Source organism: Urocitellus parryii, chromosome 6 (assembly GCF_045843805.1).
Source record: "Urocitellus parryii isolate mUroPar1 chromosome 6, mUroPar1.hap1, whole genome shotgun sequence".
Classification (NCBI taxonomy): Eukaryota; Metazoa; Chordata; class Mammalia; order Rodentia; family Sciuridae; genus Urocitellus; species Urocitellus parryii.
In genome coordinates, this window is record NC_135536.1 from 117,352,180 (window position 1) to 117,374,889 (window position 22,710).

A 22,710-nucleotide genomic window follows, 5' to 3' on the forward strand; every position below is an offset into this window, starting at 1 on the left:
AGGCCCCACAGCTGGGGAACCTTCTAGCCACTCCCGGAGGAGAGGAGAGGGGAGAGCTGGGGGAGAGGGAGCGCTCTGGCAACCAGGGAGGGCCAACACTGAGGTGGGGCTGAGCTGGAATGCAGGGCTTTCCTGGCCCTGAATCACAGAGCCTGTTCAGAAGAGGCCTCAGTGAGGCCCTGCAAGGTTGGTGGCAGAGCCAGGGTGGGGAGGGGCTTGGATGTGGTCACCCTGCTCCACTGGCTCCTGGACCAACCCTAACCCTCACCCCGACCCCAGTTGCTTTCTCCAGAGTCCTCTCTACAATTCCCAAGACCAAAGGGGCAGAGGAGAATCCTTTCAAGGCTCATAGGAGGGACAAACCTTCATTCAACCTCAGTGACCCCAGGCCTCAGCTAGTCACTGGGACCTTGATCCCAAGAACCTGCTGGCTAAGCTGCTGCTAAGGGGAGGGGCTGCCATGGTTGGGGTGGTGTGCAGAGAACGGGGGAGGAGGGTAGATGGGCCCGTGCCTCAACACACAGGGCAAGCAGGCTGCCTTCCTTGCCCTCAGGCCTGAGCACCATTGGCCTGGGCACCTGAGAGAGCTGTCTTCCGGAAGGCCTGCAGGGCTGGGTTGTTCAGTAGCGTGTAGGCCAGACCCCAGCGGGCCCTGTTCCGGCTGGCTCTAGGCCCCGTTTCCTTGGCCATAGGGTCCTTTGTCTGGAGCAACTGCAACCCTGAGAGGGAGAGAGACCTTCTGTGAATAATTCTGACCCTCAGCCAAGTGTCCCCAGGCCCCAGACTACATATCCCAGAGTCTGCAAATCCCGTGTATAGTTAGGTGTTGAGCCTGGGGTTCCAGCTGCCAGCTCAGAGTGGGAAATCGGAAGAAGCTGGGCTTGGGGTGGGGGTGAAGGTTCAGGATGTGCACCCGCAGGTGGCGGACAGAAGCAGGAGGAGCTGAGGTCAGTGGAGGGACCAGAGGCAAGGCCAACACAAGGGCACAGAGCTGGCTTAGTGTCCCCTCCTATTACACACATCCTGGGCAGTAGGGAAGGAAAGGCCTCACACTTCCTGGGGAGAGACAGGAGGTAATGGCGGGGGGGCACAACAGAGCCCCTTAGCAAGGCAGCCATTTCCTTCTCTGTGTGCACAGAGAAGGGGTGTGTGTGTGTGTGTGTGTGTGTGTGTGTGTACATTTGTATCATGGGAAAAAATTATCATGAGACTGGACCAGGATGGGGGATCTCAGGCAGCCAAGGGAGAGGGGAGGTGACAATTTTCCTGGTGCTCACTATGCTGGCAGGGACATGCTGAGCTGGGCAGGCTGGGCTCCCATCCCCAGTGGGAGAGCGCACCTTCTTCTTCCTCCCCAGTTCTGAGATTTCCCTTGGGGTCCACTGGAGCCTGGAGGCGGGGACTCCGAGCTGCAAGGAGCAGCCTGCAGAAGGCTGTCACAGCAGGATGCGACTGGCTGGCCTCCAGCTTCAGGAAGTTTCTGTATGTGCAATAGCCTGGGGTGGGGAGGGGGATGGCAGTGCTTGGCAGGAGGGGCCAGTGGCAGACTAGAGGCACCTAGACACCCCTGACACACACAAGGACACACATGCGTCCAAGCCTGCAGACACACAGGGCCATGGCACATATGCTGCACACGGACACGTGTGGACCCATGGAACATGCCACAGGCGCTGCACACCCTCAGAGGCCCAGCAGTACACAGAATGCATGATGCTCATGGTCATGATCATCCTCCATGAACATATCTGCAGGAGGGCGGGGGGCGGGGCAGACCCCCTCCTGCACTGTGTAGGCCCCCAGCCCCTGCCCAACGATCTTACCAGGGTCCAGAGTGGCAGCTCGTGATGACAGCAGACTGAGGTCCATCTGACTTAGGTGGACGGCGTTATAGAGGGCAGAGAGGGACATTCGCCAGGTGGCCACCACCCCACCCATCAGCATGTTGATGGGAAAGAGGAGAAAGGTGGCTGCATAGAGTGCTCTCCTGGGGCAGGGAGGAGAAAGGCTGAGGCAGGCTTCCCAGAGCCCCCTCCCAGGACCAGTGTCACACCTAGAGGCCCACAGCAGCTGTGTTTATTGAGCGCCTACTGTTTGTTAAGTATGCCTTCTGAGTGACATGCTCTATGCTGGGCCTCCCCTCTCAACCCACCACCCTGGAAGACAAGTGGTATCACTCTCTTCTTTGGGAGGGAAACTGAGGCCCAGAGAACCTGGTGACTTATTCAAGTCTATCTAGTTACTTGTTGGACGGGCTGGGATTTTAGTCCATGTCTATCTGGGTCTTTTCATGAACCCAGTGCCTTCTGTCTCCTCCTCTGATTCCCCTATCCACTAATTCAAATTCCCTTGTGGGGTCAAGGTTTCCCCACAACTCTGCCAAATGACACAGAACTTCTTTCCTGCAAAGTGAGAAGATGTAGGGTTTGCGGGGCAACGAGGATCCAGGGAGGAGTGTAGATCCCACAGACAAAAAGGGATCCTGGGGCTAATTTATGCCTCATGTGATATAGAGAAAGATATCTTGGAATGTCTCTGTAGGTAAGGCAAGCTCTTTCTTCTACCTACTGGGTAGGAGACACTGAAGAAGAGGCTGAGGGCCCTAAGGAACCACAAGCTCAGAGACCACCTTACCGGTTAGTCAGCTCTGGGTATCCATGGTGAGTCTTCAGGAAGACCCAGTGGGCTGCTATGTTCTGCAGGGTCACAGCTAGGATCAGAGTCAGCCAGAAGGGCCTGCAGGTGGATTAGGGAGGGTGGTTGCTGTTAACAGCCCTCTACAAAAGGGTTCCAGAGCCCTCCACTCCTTGCCTCACTCACCATGAGGACCCCAGGGATCGTAGGAAGAAGAGGTTCCTGCCGTGCAACACAGGCACAAACACCAGGAAGGCAAGGACTGTAGTCCCCAGGAAGAAGATGATCTGCTGTACCAGGAGCCCTGCAGGGATCGGGAGCAACAAGAGGACAGATACCAAGTTATTTGGGAACTGGTGCACCTCTGCTTCCCTCAGGAATCCAAGAGCTTTGGATTCAAGGGCTGACCTGGTTTCAATCCCTACTCTTCTACTGCCTAGCTGTGTTGCCCTGAGCAAGTTACATTACATCTCTGAGCTGTGGTTTCTTCCTCTGCAAAATGGTGATCGTAGTCCCTACCTCAGAGGGCTATTGTGTGATCCAAAGAGATTGAATCAGTGGCAACTCTTTGAAACCAAAGTGCTTTGCAAGCATCATTTTCCCCCACTTGCTCCTAAGTTCCTGGGGACAAGACCCCTCTGTAAATCAGGGGTTGCATTCCTACCAGCCAGAGCCTGGTGTATCGTAGGTACCCAAGAGTTGTCTGTGGAAACAACCAGACCAATTGATCACATGATAAAATGCGTACAAAAGGGTTTGGCAAGCCAGGCATGGTGGCACTCGCCTGTAACCCCAGCTGCTCCAAAGGCTGAGGCAGGAGGGTCACAAGTTCAAGGCCAACCTGGACAACTTGCCTCGACTGTCTCAAAATAAAAAATAAAATAAAATAAAAAGAACTGTGATGTCTCTCAGTAGTAGAGCACCCTGAGGCTCAATCTCTAGTTGGAACAAGGAAGAAAAAAAAAAAAAAGACTTGGCAGAAATCATGACTTTTCGTCCCAGTAATTCCTCTCCATTATCAACGTCTTTCTCCTCCCCCAAGGAAGGGAGAACCAATGTAACCTTGGATTTACAGCCTTGGTCCCAGCCCCATAATTTCAGGATGCTTTACCAGCTGCAGGAACCCCTTTGCCATCCCCAACAGTATCCATGGAATCCTGCTTTCATACTTGTGGTGACAGGCTCCCCTTACCTTCCAAGGCAGCCCAGGGCAGCACAGACCTCCCTTACAGGAGCTGCAACGTGCCACCTTGAACTTGCCACCTCCAGACTGGGTATACACCTGTGCGTAAACACCTGGTGGCACCCAGGGTTAGTCTTCATGTGAAGGGTACCCTTCTCCCAGTGCTCCTTGATGCTCTTACTCTGGAGCATGCTTCCCTCTGCCACCACAGGGACCAAGGTCTGGCCTGGGGGAGGGGAAGGGGGCTCACCGAAGCAGGTAAAGGCAGTGTGGTAGGCGCTGAAGCTCATCCAACAGAATATGGCCTGGCGGGATGGTCGAGTGCTCTGGAGTGGGGGGCCCAGGTCCAAGGCAGCCCCTCTGTGCAAAGCTTGAAGGTTGGCCCTGGGGTGTGAGCAAGGGGGGCAGTACCCTCAGGGAGGAAGACACTCCCAGGTGCCCCTGGGCACTCTCTGGCCAAACCCCTAGCCTAATTGAAACCCTCAACAAGGACCCTCAGAGCCCTGAGGCCACTAACTCAAGCTGACAGGTCTTCCTGGAAGAGGTGACATCCTGGGAGCCTTACAGGGTGACTAAGGAGACAAAACCAGGCAGAGGTTCAACCTGAGCCATGTCGGGATAGTGGGAACCAACAGTGAGAATGGAGGTGACACGCGACTTGGGCAGCATGCGGGCAAGCATTCTTGTGGAACCTTGAAGGCCAGGGTCAGAGGGGCCAATCCTGTGGGAAAAAGCCCTGGACAGGGTCTCTGAGGGCTGTCAAGTGCACAGAGCACGGGGGCCAGTTCTCTGCCATGGTGAGCTCCTGCCTCCCTTCCCACAAGGCCTGTTCCCACCCAGAACTCAGAATGCCTCAAGCTCTTCAGCGCTCACCACAAAAGGGCAAGCTAGGCAGCTTGGCATTCAAATTCCAGAACTACCCCTGCCAGGCCACCCTTCACGCTGTCAGGTGCACCCACTTCTCTACTTACTTGGGGTGTGGGTACCAGAGATTGAACTCAGGGGCACTCGAGCACTGAGCCATATCCCCAGCCCTATTTTGTACTTTCTTTAGAGTCAGGGTCTCACTGAGTTAACTTAGCGCTCCCTGCTGCTGAGACTGGCTTTGAACTTGTGGTCTTCCTGGCTCAGCCTCCCCAAGCAGCTGGGATTGCAGGCGGGCGCCACCATGCCCAGCTCTCATGCTCTCATGAGGTTCCTCTGGCCTGTAATACTCTCTGTCCCTTGTCACCTACCTCTTCTTCCACTCTTAGGTAGAATGCCAGCTGCCCAGATGGCCTCCCTATTGAATTCAGCTCTCCGGGGTGGCCCCTTCTCAGAGGTACCCCCTCCTTTCAGTCATGCCCCATTTCCCTTGCAGGTATTTCCCCAACCAGACAGCGTCTCAGAAGGCAGCCCCAGGGCCCACCTCTCCACCCACTACCATGGAGTCTCCAGGGCCTTCCCTCCTTGCAGCCCCAGGGCTTCCAGACACACCTGCTTGGGTCTCTGGCCCTTTCCCACTTCTGCACAGGGTTAGTCAGAGCTGCCACCAACCTGTGAGTTGTCAACGAGCGGATCAGGAGCAGGAGGGTGAGTGTGCAAGACAGGACCAAGGCCGAGATGTAGCAAGCTGGAGGGGGAGAGGGGGCACAGTGGGAGATTGGGTCCTGGAGGATCACTGGGGAGCCTCCGACCCCTGCCAGGATGGGACCCTGGCCCCCATCCCCCTCCGAAAGGAGTCTTCTTGGTCCTGTCCCTATCTTTCAAGGGATTCCACCCACCGGGCTCCTGCCTCCAGCCCCACCACTTCTTGGCTGTGGGAACTTCAGGGGGACACCTCACCCCTGAGCCTGGCTTTGTTCGTGTGCACCTCCCAGGCACGCTGCTGCTCCTGGGATAACTCAATGACCACAATCCCCGCCCCTGCCTGACCAATGGCTTTTGTTCAGGGCACAGAGGATGTGAGTCCATGGCAGTGTGCCAAGTCTATAAGGACAAGGAAGGTGGCCCTGCCACCCATCTTGGGGGTGTGGCCCCACCTCTCAGCGCCTTCACCCCAACCCCGGCCATGCACGTAGGTAACGAAATTGCTAGAAAAAGAGCTGGGAAAGACGGAGGGTGTGTCATGAACAAATACTGAAGACTATCAGGGTGCAGTCCTCCCACCCTCCATCCACAGACATCCTCACCCTGGATCCCTGAAGCAACCCCAGGAGGTCAGACACAGGAATTGTTCCCAGGAGGCCAAAGAGGAAACAAGGTCAGAGAGGGGGCTTAACACAGCCAACCCCACCACCAGGTATGGTAAGTGCAGCCCTCCATTAGATCCAGAAGGACCCCAGTTGCCTGCACTCTGAGTTTGTAAGTCAGCCCAGAGAAGTGTCCCCGGTTCCTGTGTTTCCACCTGGAAAGGTGACAGCAAACACATGAGTAAGGCAAGCACCCGATCCATGTAGCCAGAGATGTGGGGGCAGTGGGTCTCAGCACTGGTAGCACATTGGGGTAACCTGGAGCTGCCCGAACTCCCCATTGCCTGGGCTGTCTCCAGACCAGTTAAATCAGAGTTTCTGTGGGGCAGACCCAGCGTTGATGCTGGGAAAGCAACCAGGATTCCAGTGTGCAGCCAGGCCGAGCAGCACTGGTCTGCAGGTAGAGCCTTCAGGAGTTACTTCTGAGACAGGAAGGGAGATCTCCCTCAGGCAGATAGGATAAGGCCTTGGGAGAAGGACTGGAGGGGAGAGGGAAGGGTTACCCACCATGCCTTCTTCTGCAGTAGAATGCTTGTCTCTGCCCTTCCTTAGTTACCCTTGCCCTTATCCCTAGCAACAGCTGACCACGAGCAGACCCCTACCCAAAATGCTTCCCCTTTCTAAAAGATGTGTCAGAATCCCGGGTGAGACCTGTCCTCTTTAATAATGTAAATAAGGGATTGAAATTATACACTCCTGATTGGCTTATTAAACTCAGAATTTAGAGAGCTTGATTGGTCCATACTGCACCCCTGACCCCACCAATCACCTGTGCCAGGCCATTAGATATGCCTTTAAAAACCCTGAGAAAACACACCCATTGGCATCCCTCTCTTGGGGACCCTCCCCTCTGGAAGCTCTGCTTTTTTCCTATTATTCTCCCTCCTCCTCCTCCTCCTCCTCAGGAATTGAACCCAGGGGCACTTAACCACTGAGCCACACCCCCAGCCCTTTTTGTATTTTAGTTAGAGACAGGGCCTCACCAAGTTACTTAAGGCCTTGCTAAATTCCTGAGGCTGGCTTTGAACTCGTGATCCTCCTGCCTCAGCCTCTGGAGTCACTGGGATTACAGGCATGCGCCATCACTCCTGGCCCTCTTTCTATTACTCTAATAAATCCTGTTACTTTACTCTCACCCTGGTGTCTGTGGATTTCATTCCTCGAATTCATGAGACATAGAACTCAACTGCCTGGATCCAGTGTGACACTTCCAATTAATTGGAACCAATCAACCAAGCAATACTTAACGGTGCCTCCTATAGTGGTTCTCAAACTTTTGCTTGTGTTACAATTATGGGGTGGGGTGAATCATAGATGCCCGGCCCCACCCTCAGAGTCTCCAATTCAGTAGATCTGGGGTGGTGACTTCAAATCTAGGAAACTTTTTTTTTAAACATTTATTTTGTTTATTTATTTTATGTGGTGCTGAGGATCGAACCCAAGGCCTCACACATGCTAGGCGAGCACTCTACCGCTGAGCCACAACCCCAGCCCCAAATCTGGGAAACTTTAAAAAAAGTTATCAAATATTCTCATATACAGCTAGGACTGAGAACAACTGTTACAAAAACAGGAGCCTCTTTGCCTGTCCCTGGCTTCCCCCTGTAATACCCTCAGGGATACTTTTCTGCAAAGTATGATTGAGAGATAATGCTGGGCATGCACAGCTCCAGCCTGCTGCATTGCCCCTTTTGGAGCCAACTGAGCACCAGGCAAGGGGCATTCTGGACCACTTGCTGCCAGGAGGAAGGAACCTGCCAGCCGAGCCTCATCAAGTGAATGAACAGGCTAGCGGAGGGGAAGGGTTGGCAAAGCTGGGTTGGCCATTTATCTCCATCTGTCCACCTGCTGTTTCTCTCTCTCTCCCTCCAATGGCTCCAGACTTGGGTTGCTCCAAACCCTGGCACCCAGAAAATTTTCCTTCTTTTTGTGGCTGCTGCGATCCTGCACCTGCCCCCTCTAGACACTCCTTGTGGACAGATCCACCTTCCTCAACCAATCAAGGGCCTCCTAGACAGGGGTGCCCTTTTAACCTCAGCATCCATATTGCAGGTAGGGAAGTCAAAGCCAGGAGAGGTGAAGCAGCTTGTCCAAGGTCCCACAGTTTGTAATCGATGGAACTGAGAGTATAATCTGGCCTGCCTGACCCAGGGTCTAAGCTTTCTGTCAACAATGCCAGAGTTATGGCCCAGGCACCAATGGGCAGCCCCAACACAAGAGCTCAGAAGACATTAGCTTCTTAGCTTAAGAACAGACCAAAGGATGCTGGGTGCAGTGGCATAAGCATGTAATCCCAGTGGCTCAGGAGGCTGAGGCAGGAGGATCATGGGTTCAAAACCAGCCTCAGCAACTTAGTGAGGCCCTGTCTCTAAATATAAAAAAGAGCTGGGGATGTGGCTCAGTGGTGGAGTGCACCTGGGTTCAATCCCTGGTATAAAAGAAAAACAGACCAAAGGCTCCAAGCCCAGCTCTAACCTCAGTTCCACAACTAGATTGCTAATTGGCTTTGGGCATATCTCTAATCCCTCCCGGGCCTTGATTTTCCTTATCCTTAAACTAGGAGAGTAAATGCTGCTTTGTTTGGCCTCCACTTCCAAAAAGATCCAAAGGGAATATTTGAGCCTAGAAACTGGAACATACAACTGTAAATGCCAGGTGTGGTAAGAAGACTCACTACCCTGGGCACTTTACTTCTTGCCCGAGAGCCTCAGTTTCCTGTTCTATGAACCAGGATCACTCATGCTGATCTAACAGGGCCACGGCAAGTAAGGATCAGAGCTTGGATGTGGGCATAGCTAGGCCACATCTGTTCCTCCCTGTGACCCAGGTCACAGCCCTCTTCAAACCTGTCACCTGTCCAGCTTGTGGACCTCAGCAGCAGTTCCCAGGCAGCCTCCAGTGTGGGAGCTGAAGCCTTCAGGCATGTGGTGGGAAGGGTGGGCAGGGAAGGAGGAGGTCACTGGGCACACCTCTGCCTCTTCCCCACTCTACGCCCCACTTCCTGCCATTTGGCATTGCCAGCTTGCCTTGGTCTGTGGGACAGGATGATATTCAGGGTCGGGAAAGCTGCAGAGCAGCCTACAATGCTGGCAGCCTCTGCTCCAACTACCACGGGTTACTCCCCAGAAGCCAGGGTGCCCATTATTGAGGGGCCCTCAAATGAGCCAAGGGTGTAGGCCCTAGGACTCTTGATCTCCAGACTTATCTCATGGTGATAGAAAGAACCCCTGGGCTCCAGGCGACCTGCATTGCTCCCTGGCTCCACTCTGTCCCGCTGCACAGCTGTAGGCCAGCCTTTCTTCATGTGCCCAGTGGAGACTGTGTGGGGAAGCCTGGGAGGTGTGGGGAGGGCCTGGGAGGTGGGGTGGGGAGGTAACTGCAGGAATAGGACTCCAGGTGGCATCTACCATTCCCTGGCTTGGGGTCTCATTTCAGGGGGGGCAAGGAGAGGAGATGGCCTGAGCAGACAGGGACTGGGAGAGAAAACGGGTGCCCTGCCCAACCCCATCCCCTGGCATGGGTTAGCCCAGAAATCCTGGCCCACTGCCCCACATCACTGCCTCCTTTCCTCCCTCCCCTCCCTCAGCTCACACTTGCCAGCCTTCTCTGTCACCACACCTGCAAAGACCCAGGAGCTGGGGACAGGGGCAGGGGGCTGCTGAGACAGGTCTCTTTAAGTCTCAGAAGCTTGACACTGGAAACTTCAACTATCCCCACTTGGAGACAAGGCAGTGGAGGCCCGAGAGGGGAAGGAAGGTATCCAAGGACCCCCAGGATGTCTGTGGCAGGCTGGGACCCTATCCTGGCTCCTGGCCCCTCTGTGGCTTCGGGGCTCCTGAGGAGGGGAGACTCACCTTCCAGAGCCCACAGATGGTGTTTCACTAGCTCCACCACCTCCTGCCTGTCCTCAGAGAGCACGATCCCAAAGCCAGCCAGCAAGTAGGAGACATCCGTGGTGATACCTGCCCTCACCTTCTGCATGGTAGGAACCACGCTCACCAGCAACAGCAGGGCCACCTGGGAAGGCCCCACAGTGAGGATGCCAAGGCCTGGCTGTGCTCACACCCGGTATCCCACCCAGGAAGTGTTTCCTGTGCAAGCAAGGGGACTTCAGAGGGGACCGTGGCAGCAGGCTAGCTACAGCACATGCCTGGAGACCATCGGAGTATCCTATCCACACCTTAGAGCAGGGGCCGCACCCCTCTGCACAGTATGTATCGGACACCTCAGTGGCCTGGCAGGTCCCCCAGGAAGCATAATGCATCCCTACACCTCTGTCTGTCTATTACCTATCAATCTAGGGCCTTTATATTCTAAACTTTAGAATATAAAATTTCTAATTTTTTCATGTTGGGCAAAGCAATGAGCATTGACATTTCATCTAGAAATACCCAGATTCAGGTTTTAGCAACTCTGAGATAAATTAGCTGTAGGAATTTGACCGAGTCAAAGTCTCTGAGCCTCAACTTCCCCTATCTACAAAATGGAGAGAAATCATACCTACCTTCCAGGATTTTGTTTTGGGTTTTTTGCGGGGTGAGTGGGGCTGGTGGTGGTGGTAGTGAGGATTCATCAAATATATGGTCTCACTGAATTTTCTCAACTAACCAAAGAGGAAAATGATTCTATTTCTTCCATTTTATAAATGAAGTAACAGACTCAGAGAGGTTGAATGGCTTGTTCAAGGTCACACAGGAGGCAAATAATGGAGGTAGGATTTAAATCCATTTTTATGTGACTCCCAAACTCATGCTCTGAGTTGCTATATGAGCCCAATAAGGGCTGACACCCTGCCCTTCTGGGCCAGCATTCCCAAGATGGCCAGAAGCAGCTGGACAGGACCATGGGTGGGGCATTTGAAGAGCTGAGTTGGGCCTGAGCTATTCCAGGATTGGGGATTCAAGGGTCACTACAGGGTGTAGGACATACCTGGTAAATGGCTGTCCCTGTCAAGGTGGCTGAGATCACTAACTTCAAGGGGAGGCGGAATCCTGCAGAATCCAAAAAAAGGAGTATGGTGAACAGCACCACTAGCTGTTCCCATCCCTCCCAAGGAGCCCAGGAAAAGGGACGGAGTTCACAAGACCCTGGGCCACCAAGGCCAGGCCAGGATCTTCCCCTTGTCCCAAGCTGGCAGTTGTTTCTCCTGGTGACAAGGGAGCAGGGGAGCAGGAGCCAGCCCTCCACTGCTGCTTCTGGGCAAAGAGAAGTGAGGACACCTGTCACTCGGCGTCAGACGCTCGGTACCTGGCTGTGGAGTGTAGGTGTAGCGTTGGCAGCAGCTCCAGGCCCGGGACAGGAAGCCATGCTTGGAGGTAGGACAGGAGCTGCAAAGACCCAGGCAGGCAGGGGAGGCCCCAGGTAAAGCCCCAGCCCCAAGACCAAGCTGCAGAGCCTGGTCACTCCTCACCTGTGTCCCCACTGTGCACCAGCCTCCCAAACATGACTGCTCAGCAGCCCTGCCCACCATTCCGCTTGCCTGGGACCTCACCGGCTTTCCTGCTTCTTTTGGCAAAGAAGACTCCTCAGATACTCCTCAGAGTGGCTGCTCTGCAGCCCCTGTGGAGACAGGGAAGTGGGGAGCAGATGAGACCTGCCTTGAGCCATCCTGGGGGCCCTGGCTTAGGGCACCAGAGTGGACACCATGTAGGTCCCCATAAATACCTGGCTGTGGTGGTGATAGTGGAGTGTGGAGAGGATGACCTGTGACCTAGGGGAACAAGGTCCATGACCTGCAAAAGTGTCCTCTTTTCCTGGCAAGGAATTCTCCCCTCAATGCTGTTCTTCCTACAATCTAACTCCAACTCTCCTGCTTTACTCACTGCTTCCCTTCCCCCACCCCAGCAACTTGAGTAAAGGAAAGCCTGTGTCCCTTGGGCCCATCTCTGCCCAGAATTTAGGATGAGGCCATTCCAGGGCAGATCCCTCAGGCTTCTCCTCCCACTCAAGGGACATCACAAGGGTGATCAGATTTGCCTAAGCCACATTCCAGGACTTAAGCCGCCTGCAAAGTGGCAGAAGCCCATGGGAGCATGAGGTTAGCCACTGCCCTGGATCACTGGGAGAAAACAGGCCACGGTCACCTGTTGCTATAGCAACCCCAGGACCTAGGGCTGGAGTGGGTCAGCTCAAAGCTTGACTGGGTCCTTTGTGGCTTAAATCTCTTTGACCAAAGTCCAAAGAGGATTTTCTTTCTTTCAAGCTTTGGCAGAGAGGTTTACATGGAGGGAGAGGAGAGAAGGGGCCCCCAACGGAGAGATGTTCCCCTGCCATGCAGAAGCCCAACCAAGATGCTGGAGCCATTGGGACCGGAGGGCTGCCCTGGCAAGCGGACCCCTCCTCACTCCCCATTCCTCCTCAGCCTTTCTGTAATCTGCCTCTGCCCCTTTGAGGGCCTCTGGAGTGTTCTTTCCTTCTCCCATGTATAAGCCACTTGACCCCACCTATGCCTGCGTCCCAACAGCAGCTGGAGGAGCCCCCTGCACATTTCACCCACACTGCACCCATCTCCCTCACATAGGGAAGCTCCTGGAGACCCAGCAAGGATCAGTCGGCTCGGAGGCCCTAGCAATTAGCCCAAGGCCTGACATATAGAAGGTGTTTCTTAAGAAGATTGCAATAGCTTTCAAGAATTCTCTCTCACAAGATGTATCTATCCATCCATTCAAAAATTCAAAAAATGTTAGCTGAGTATCTATTATATGCTACAACCTGCTCCATGCTGCCAGGGTAGACACGAACAAAATAGACACACACCCCTCAGTCCCCTTACTCATGCTCCTTCTCACGCCTGCTGTGCCCGCTCCTTAGTCTCTCCCCACTCCACACCTTCCTTGTCCTTCAGGCCTCTTGCTAAAATCCACCCCCTTCAAGAAGCCCTCCCAGACCTCTTCTGCATCTGACATCATCCAACAGTATCCAACATAGCACTGATCTATAATGCAGTTCTGCTCTGGATGCTTTGTGAGTCATTTCAGCATCTGTGGAACTCCCAGAAGGCTCAAGGCTCCTGGCCCATCTCAGTTCTCCAGATGGTTTCAGAGATGAAGCCAGAACTTCCTGTTTTCCCACCCAGTCATCCTTTGTTGAATTCCTGCTGTGCACACAGCCCAGTGCCCCAGGTACCCTGGGTGCTGATCAAAAGTGCAGCCATTAAGCGGTCACCCAGTGACTCAGAAAACATTTTCTGAGCACTTATTACATGCCTCTTACCTATATATGGGGGAACCACAGACATGGGAGAGTCTGATGTGTTTGGTGTTAAGTAGGAACCAGCCCGGCCCTGCCCTATCCATTCACCTTGCAGCCTGCTCCTGTCCTGTGGGTGAAGCTTCGCACCAGTTGCACCGGGTACCATAGGCTCAGGAATCCAAGGCCCAGCAGAAGAGGCAGAGAGGCCAGCAGCGAGTAGTACTTGTAAATCTGGACAGATACACAGACACTCAGATAGACCTACCTTGTTCTTTCTTCCCCCACCAAGAACTAGAATCCGTTTCCCTCTCCACCTCAGATTGCCATGAGGATGCTCTGGAGGGCCATGAGGAGGCTTCCAGTTCTATGGGGCCCCAACTTGGGCCATGCTTCACCAACATGCCCACTTCACCTTTTGAGGCCCTGTACAGATGCTCCTTGGAGGAGCATCTGGCCTGGGAAGAGCCAAAGGATGGTTAATGGCCCTTGGTCCCTCCCCACGGGCAGTGAGCCCTGAATGGAGGATACCCACTCTCTAGGTTCCCATGTTCCAGGCATTGTCAGGCAACAGGCCCCTGAAACAGGACAAAGGTCTAATTTCTTCAGTATGTAGTTGGCCACCTGGGCCTCAAGAAGCCCATGCTCTGCCTCCAGGGGCTGAGGCCTTTCTGGGTTGGGCTCCTCATGTATTCATTCATTTGTTGGTTAATTCAATATCTTTTTATTGAGAACTTAGTGTGTGCCAGGCTCTAGGTAGTGAAAAAGACCCACCAAGTCCCTCCTCTCAAAGAAACCTCCTAATCTTCACCTATCCAAAGGATTGTGCTATCAACTCCATTTACAGGTGGGGAAACTGAGTCTCAGAGAGGTAACAGTTTCCTCAAGTCACCTGCTTATCTATTTATTGTGTCTCTCTTTCTAGAACAACGGCTCTTTGGAGTCCAGGGACTTGGCTTGTCTTGTTCATAGCTGTTCCAGTGCCTGGAGATACCCCTGTCCAGAGTATGTGCTTCAGATATGTTTGTTGAATGAGGAAGACTGGGCAGCTTCACAGTCCTGACCAGCAGCCAGGGAACCAGTTTCTGAGGTTCTGGAATTCTCTGTAGCCCCTGAAACTATCCCCTGACTGGGCACTTGCCATCCTCCATCTCTCTTCACTTCTGTTCCCACTCCAGACCGACCCAGGGATTGATGGGGCGTTGCTGGCTTTCTCTTCTTCCTCTGCCCCCTCCTGTCCTGGAAGCTGCTGAGGGCAGGGCCCTGCTGCCTTGTCCCCTGTCCCACCCCTGGAAAAGCCAGTCTGGCACAGGCACATGTTGAAAGGTCCGGAATCCCGTGCATAACGGAAGGAGGCAGGGAAGCCCAGCGTGTAAGCAGAGATGAAAGGAGCCTGGCAGGTCGAAGTAGGCTCCTCCCGGGTATCCCCTGCCCCAGGCAGTGGTGAGTCAGTGGTTACCTTGGGCGTCTGGGGACACTCTGCCCTCTGCCAGACCTGGATGCTAAAGTGAGCCCAGGACAGTACGCTGCCAAGCAGGTATGCAACTCTGGGCCCGGCCACGGCACAGGCAGCCAAAGGGTAGTAGAGAACGGGATAATAGAGCAGGGCCAGAATCTTCCAGGACTCTGGAAGGCGAAAGAGGTGGAGAGACACGTGATGGGGGCTGACATGGGGCCTGAGTGGTGCCCACCCAGACCTTTCTCCCATCTCCATCTTCCAAGCCCTCAGCTGCTTCAGTGGGCAAGAGCTCAGAGCTCAAAGCCAGGCTCTGACTAGGCATCAGCTGTGATCTGGGGCGAGTTACTTCTTGGAGTCTTGGCTTCCCCTCTGTGAAATGGAAAGAATCACAGTCTAGCAACAAAAAGGAGATCTATGCACAGTGCTTAGCCCAGCACCTGAGTAAGTTCTTGAGCAATTAAGGTTGTACTTTGTTGTTGCTTCTTTCTCTCACTCTCAGTTCCCTCCACTGCAAAATGGGGCTCATGTCCACACTTCGTGGGGTCTGCTGATCTAAAGAGGTCATGCCAAGGAGCAAAGGCTCCTCCCATTGACAACTGTTCTGGTTACCATCACCTCGTGAGCCAAGCTTAATACCCCTGGACCCCACCCCGCCCCATCCCATCAAGCCAGCCTCAGGCCACGGCTGCACTGGGTACCTGAGTTGGGCAGTGAGGCAAGAGTCAGGAAGGGCAACGGGTCCTCGTCAGAGAGCAGCAAACACAGGGAGCTGAAGAGGACCATGAAGACAGCAGCAGGCACTGTCTGGGGTCTGTCCCCAGCCAAGAAATCCACAGGGCTGACACAAAGACAGGGAAGAACAGGTGGGCTTGCTCAGCCCCTGTACCCCCATTACCTCCAACTGTGTTCCATAAATAATGTGGTAGAGTCAGTCCCACTTCCCAGACAGGAAAACTGAGGAATGAGGCTTGTTTATTATTCATTCATTCTATAAATGTCTGTGAGTACCTCCCATCTACCAGCTCTGGGTGCTATGGCAGAGGGACGTACACCCAGTGGGAGCAAGCACCAAATACCTCCACACTAACCGATCCGTCTGTCTGGGAGGGCAGATCTTTGGAGAACACAGTGAATCACTGCATCCTTGTGGAACAGCCCCCACCCTGGCTGGGTGTGGCCCAGGGTACAGGGCAGACAGCAGGCCCTCTATTCCACCTTGCCCTCATGAGGCTCATCCTCTCTGAGCCCTCTCCCAGACCAGACAAACTCTGTCCTGGGTCAGACAGAGACCTCAAGTGGCTCACCACAAAGCCAGCACAGCAGTACCCGTTTCAGTGTGCAACCCAGGTCGAGGGTACAAAGTTGTCTACATCCCGGTTCCACCCGCCACTCCCCCAACGCATTGGTGTCTCCTACACCAGTCTGCCCAGTCCCATCTCCTCAGTGTCGTGCCTGCCCCAGACTCTGGGTTGCAGGGCTGAATGAGAAAGTTCCAGCTGGAGGCCTCAGAAATGACTTCCAGCTGGAGGCCAGACTCTCAGGGGAAATGATGGTCAAGATAGCATCAGGTGGCTGTGACCAGTCCAGACCCTGGGGCCTATGTGAGAGGACTTGTGTTCCCTGGAGACTTTTACCCCAATTTTGGCACAGCAGAAGCAAAGGGAGCTGGATGAGTCCCTCCCCTCCCTCTGGGGTTCCTAACTAACCTAGGAGACCTGGGTGGGGGTGGAGAAAGCCCAGACAGAGAAGTGGGGTTATCTCTGAAGTCAGAGTTGGCTTTTGGATACCCAACCAGTCACCTCCCCACCCAGAGGGCCCTGTCAGTCAGGCCCCCTGAGTGGAGGGATCCAGGTCCCAGGAACCAACCTGGGCAGTCTGGGCCTGCCATGCCCACAGCCAGGCCAGAGGCAGTGGCGCCTCACCAGCACGGCCAGCAGCAGCAGCACGAGGATCTGAAAGGAGAGTTCAGAAGATGCTTGGGGTGCCCAGGCTGTCCCCAAGGGTCTGAGTCTGAGTTCAGTTAGTCCCAGAACACCTCCCACTGACCCAGTACACCCTCATGTAGCATCTTGGGGAGTGGCCAAGAGGTGACAGAAGTCTGACAGGTTGGACGTGGCCTGAATCCTGGTTTGGACCCCCACCTGGGCAAAACTCCCAGACCCCTCCCATGACTCCCAGATGCCCCTGCATCCACCCTAACAAGAGACACAAGTCCCTCTGCCAAGACTGGCAGCAGATTGCAAGCCAGATTGGACTCACCGACAGCGAGGCCAGGCAGGCATGGAACAGGCCAGGTGGCACACTGGGGTCACAGGAAGGCACAGCCCTACAGAGCAAAGGAAGGTTGGCTCAGGCCTGGCAAGACCCCATCAGTGCGCAGCTGGGCCTGGGGTTGGAGGCTGTCTACACTGAGGCTCCACCTAGAACTTTCCTCCACTTTCTGCTCCCGCCATGGTATGCCGGCTGGGTGCTAAGCTCTGGAGTGACAGAGCAAGAGTCAGGAGGCTCCCGGGAGGAAACAGCGGGCACCAGTTCAGCCAGAGCATCTTTCTTGCTCACCCGGATGCTTCCAATCCGGAGGCTCTCTTCCTCCCTCCTCCTCTAGTTAGACTCCATGACTGTTCCTGGCACCACAGACCTCTTCTCAGAACAGAGATTGGGCCTGCTATGTGGATCAGACACTTCATTGCTATGATTTGCTCTCTACTTCCTAGTACCTCGGGTTGACTGGAAGGATCTTTCCTGGTAACCCTCTTTTCCTGTCAGCTGGCAGGTTGCTTGCTGCACAAGGTTGCTCAGCCACAGAATTGAGTGTGACAGGAAGTCCAGGCCACACTGTCCCCTCACTCCCTGAACCTACAGAGCTGAATACAGCTAAATGGGGGCCATTTATCTAACCATCACAAAGGCTCCCTCTGGTTTGGCAGAGGTCTTGCTCTCAGCGTAGCTGTGCACAGAGGGAAGCCTGTGGTGACAATAAAGAGATCAGTGAAGTCAACAGAGAAAGCAGGTAGAGCAAGAGCTCTGAGCTAGAGTTGGAGCTGGAGCTGGATCCCTGGGTCAAGGTGGCCTCCAGGTAGCCCAGCTGGAGCCTGGGAGCCAGAGGGAGGACACCTGAGTGGATGCTCTAGGAGGACTGGTTACAAGGGCTGTCCCTGTTCAGAAAGCCCAGGTACCTTCCTGCTGCACAGAAGAGAGGACCAAGGCCTCCTCATCTCCTGGGGTGAGTGCAGAGCCCTGGGACCCTCTGAGGGGCACCTCCTCTCTCCAGCTTGCTTTCTTTCAGGAAATTCCAGAGGGCAAGCAGTGGAAAAGAAACTGGTCCTTGGGCTTGTCCCTGGGGTGTGGGGACTGAAGAAGTCTGTTCTTTGCCACTTCTTGCCTAGGGCAGAGATGGCATCTTCCCAAAACACGGGTTGAGGTGGGCCAGGTAGGGAATCAGGTTCTCATCACTGAGCTGGGCCTTGATCTCTCCTCTCCCACCTCTTCCTTGGCACACTCAGGTGTGGGGGTGGGCTTGGGCCAGCCAGGACAGAGACCGGGCACACTGTCCTGAAGCAGCATTGCCATTTTCCAGTAAACCCCGCCCCCAAATGAGGAGCCACCTCCACCCTGGGAATCCCCTCCAGGGCACTGTCTGGGAGAACATCTGGCCATTTCTGTATCCTCTGTGGTCCCCCTGACCCCTCATTCAAATTCCAAGTGCCACACATGTGACAGGCAGTAGTCCCCACCACCTTAGCACACATTTGGGTGATGGCTCAAGGACTTGTGTTTTGTGCCATGGGAAGGCAGGATGACACAGACATCACACGGGAGTCATATGGGGAGGTGGGAAGCTCCATGCTGAGAGAGGCCACAGAAATGGGGTTGGATTTGAGTTTGAAATCTGGTTAACAGCTTTTTAGGCAAAGAAGGGAAAAGGAAGCTCTGTTGAAAGGACAGCCTGAGGAAGCAGTGTCAGGCAGAGAGGGTGTGACTGGCCCCAGGCTAGTCTTTCAGTTTGTTGGCAGCCCAGAAGGTAAGACCAGGTTAGAGCAGGCACAGGAGGCCCTGGGAAGCCACTGAGGGTGTCTGGAGTTTAGGATATTTCTGAGGCTGAGTCCATCCGGGCCACTGTCACCAGTGCCCACCAACCCCAACTCCAGCCTGATGTGCTGGTCACAGTGAGGGCACAGGGGAGCTGCCATCAGAGCTCCTCATGGCTTTCATGTACCATATCCCTGGGGTGTGACTCACGCCTGGAGAGGTGAATCCAAGTTCATCTCCATGGGATTCCCCTGTGCCCAGCTTCCCGCTCCCAGCTTTCAGGGTAGGGGGGTAGGGGTGGGGAAGGGAGATGGAAAATATCTAGACTTGCTTTTACTGCATAAGTAGATTCAAATACTCTTCTTTATTTTTATAGGTTCCATGTTTGACCGTGGGAGAAGGGAGCTACAAATCCCAAGTGCCAAACATGTGACAGGCAGCAGTCCCCATCACCCAGTCCCTACCATGCCGGGACTTTATTCTGAGACTGTATCTAAATACTCCAAGCACCGTACTGGTTGCAGGCGCCTGGCCCTTCGCCAATGCCCAGGCCCTGGTGCTCCCAAGGAGGCAATGTCCTAGCATTCCTCTGATTAGTACCTAACCCCATGCTCCATCCGAGTCCTCAAGGGTTTCCTAGCCCCTCCCCCAGCCCAGGCATAAGAGCCCAACACTCTCAATGGCAGTCAGGGAAGATGAGTGGGGCATACCCTTGCCCAGAACAGGGCTGTTTTCCAGGTGTCAGAACCCAGCCCGAGTCCTTCAAAGCATGGCTCCTTCCCCCAGGCCCAGGTGGGGACTCTGTCCCTGCTGAGTGACCCAAGCCTGGCCAGGGCACAGCCTCAGCCCCCGGGGAGGCACAAGAGCATGTTTCTTTCTCTAGTTTCAAATTTTAATGGAGAACAGATGTGCACACATCTGGTTCAGCATCCCCCCTCCCTTCACCTTTCCAGTTCCTGAAACCCTTAGACAGAGGAGGGAGGCAGGGGAAGGGCCAGGGCCAGGAACAACAAGGGCGGGGGGGGGGGGGGGCTGAGCTGGGGTCCCACAGAGGCAGCAGTTGGGGTCACAGAGAGGCCCAGTCCCTCTGCCAGAGTGGGCAGACTAAACAAAGATAGAAAGGGTCTGGGCCAAGAGTCCTCGGGCCACCCCGGGGTGGGCTGGCTGCCCCCTCCCTCTGTTCGTACCCTCCCTGGCTTGGCTGGAGCACTCTTGCTACAGAAAACAGAGCCTCCTCATCCTCCCTCCTCAGACTAAGCCATCCAAGACAATGGGCCACAGGGTTCCTCCCTCAGTGACTTTCCCCTAGACTTTGGTCCCAGTTATCTGCCTCCCCGACTTCTCCCCAGCCTGCTCCAAGAACCTGAGGCTTATAAACACCACACCCCAAGTCCTCACCACAGAGACCAGTAACCCCTCGATTGTTTCCCCATCCCAGATACAGGCCAGATCACCCAGGGAGCAGCCCAGACCTGCTAGAGCTGAACCTGCAAGGATGGGGCGGGGAATCTGTCTTTTTAACACATCACACAGTGCTTTTCAGATTGACCAGGTCCTCTGACTTCAAGTTTCTTAACAGCAGGCCAAGGGCTAGTGTTCTCAAGTATCAGATATAGAAACCAGCCCAGAGAGGCTATGACTTGCCTAAGGGTCACACAGTGAATGAGTAGCTGAACCAGTTCTTAGCAGCTCTTGCCCAGGGTCTGTCCCCCCACCACACACACACCAGTTGTTTACCTCAGCCACACCCGACTCTGATGGCTGAAAGAGCCAAGGGTGGCACACTCACCCCTCTGGCTGGAGGTCCTTGTCCCCCTGGGGCTCATCGATGTACCAGCTGTTGTAGTAGTCATCTGTTGCCCCCAAGAATGAGGTCTGGTTCCCTGCCGCCTGGGACGACATTCTTGGGCCCTTCTCCTTTGACCCCCAGACAAGAGAAAAAAAAAAAAATCCTCTACAAATGTGAAAAGAAGCTTAAAGGGAAAAAAAGAAAATCCTAACAAAGAAACATTTCTTTTTAATCCTAAAGGTTACTTTCTTGCTTTTAGCTCTCTGGGAAAAGCCCTGGGACTGCAGGCTAGGAAGGCTGGCCCAGGAGGAGGGGAAGGGCCTCTCGTGTCCCCTCCTGTCCATTCCCGCCCCATCTTGCCCCACCCTGTAGTTATCTTAGTGTACCCCCTCAGGGTCCACGGGCTCTCACTGGAGGACCTATCTGGCTGCTGAACGGCCATCAGCTGACCTTAGCTCAGAGGACCGTTCTCAGAGATTTTCCCATTCGGCCCAAGCTGCCCATGGAGACACCTTTCCTTCTCCTCCCAGCCCACCTAGACGGACCCACAGACACAGCAGAAGGGAGGACCAGGAGGAAGGAGTGCAGAGATGAAAGGCTGGGCGGGCTGCAGGAGGCTCCATTGGGTCTGGGGCTCAGGCCCTCCCAGCTGGGTTCCCACCCCTTCTGCTCTAGGGGTCCAGCCCAAGCCTCCCTCACCTTGCCCAGGCTCTCTGGAGACCATCCCCCAGCCCCAGCAAGGCCCTCTCTCACCACTTGTGCCTCAGTGATGGGGTACACAGAATCCAGACAAAGCCCCCTCCTGGGAGGAGGTCCCAGCACCGTGGTCCCCTTGCCCTGAAGGGGTGCAGCCGGGAGGGCGGCACCTGTCTGTGCATGCAGACGTACCTGCCTTCAGCGCCTGCCCCGGAGCCCCCACATTTTTGCCTGCCACATTCTCAGAGTCCAGCACTGTGGCAACCCACAGATGGGGCTGGCCGGCAGATTCAGGGAGAGGGCCCCGTCCATGCCTGCTGCTGGGATTTCCATGAAGAGGGCCTCATGTGTTTCACTGGTAAAACCTTTTTCTTCCTACAACTTGATTTCACAAGAAGATAACTCACCCGCATAGGCGGAAATGAGTCCTTTAAACACGAACCAGATCCAGGGGCAGGCAAGGAGCGCCCCGCCTGCCTGCTGCTTCTCCAGGGTAAGGGTTCCTCCGAGAAATGCAGACAGGCAGAGAACTGTGCTCAGCCACTGCTCCTGGGTGGGGGTTCGGGGCCCTGAAACTTAGAGGGTCCCTGTCTTTCCAAGGGGCTCAGGCCTTGTCCTACCCAGCTAGGTATTCAGTAAAGAAGCTTAAAAAAAAAAAAAGAGAGAGAGAGAGAGAGAGAGAGACATTCATTTGTTGCAGGGCATGGTGCCATAAGCCTGTAATCTGTTGGCAACTAGGGAGGCTGAGGCAGAAGAGTTACAGGTTCAAGGCCAGCCTCAGCAATGTAGGGAGAACCACCTCAAAATAAAATAAAAAGGGCTGGAGGTATAGTTCAATGGTAAAGTGCCCCTGAGTTTACTACCAGTAGACTCCCCCTCCAAAAAAAGTGTGTTTATTCTTTCAATAGAAACGTATTGAACAGCTACTATGTGCTAGTACTGTTCCCTGGGAACAGTGTTTTGGGGGTAGAGGGCCCAGATCAGTATAAAATAGCCCTAGGCTAGGCACTGTGCCTGTAATCCCAGTGGCTTGGCTCAGGAGGCTGAAACAGGAGAATTGTGAGTTCAAAGCCAGCCTCAGGAATGGTGAGGCACTGAGCAACTCAGTGAGACCCTGTCTCTAAATAAAATACAAAATAGGGCTGGGGATGTGGCTGAGTGGTTGAGTGCCCCTGAGTTCAATCCCCTGAACCAGAAAAAAAAATAGCCTTAGGAACAGAGGGTTGCAGAGGGAAGGCACAGGTGCCCTGGTTATATCCTGGGAAAACCAATTTGGTTGGGGAATTGGGGGTGGGAAGGATTCCTGAAGAAAATCACTTTGGGTAAAGATCAGGAGTTAGGAAAGCCAGCTGGGCTGAGGAAGGGGTGGGGCAGTCGAAAGTGTGGTCCCCGCGTGGGGAACAGCCTTGAAGTCCTCAGCGTCCCACCCTCCCACGTTCCTGAGCCAGGCCCACAAGGCAGGATTAGGGCCTGAGCTCTGGTAGACTCATTCCTCCGCCTC

At 54.5% G+C, this 22,710-nt stretch overlaps 1 protein-coding gene across 1 annotated transcript; it reads right to left on the minus strand.

Annotated features, from left to right (window-relative positions):
* Positions 1 to 549: 549 nt before the first annotated feature.
* On the minus strand, positions 550 to 20,868 carry Stra6 (signaling receptor and transporter of retinol STRA6). The gene is made up of 19 exons (XM_026387735.1): positions 20,767 to 20,868; positions 20,514 to 20,641; positions 16,955 to 17,021; positions 16,562 to 16,647; positions 15,387 to 15,533; positions 15,042 to 15,064; positions 14,696 to 14,862; positions 13,348 to 13,470; positions 11,540 to 11,607; positions 11,296 to 11,375; positions 10,978 to 11,039; positions 9,903 to 10,065; positions 5,354 to 5,429; positions 4,068 to 4,201; positions 2,821 to 2,938; positions 2,635 to 2,736; positions 1,824 to 1,987; positions 1,341 to 1,496; positions 550 to 719 (listed from the first exon to the last, which is right to left on the minus strand). The coding sequence occupies exons 1-19, from the start codon at positions 20,866 to 20,868 to the stop codon at positions 550 to 552; spliced, it is 2,136 nt and encodes a 711-aa protein (XP_026243520.1).
* Between the last annotated feature and the right edge of the window lie 1,842 nt (positions 20,869 to 22,710).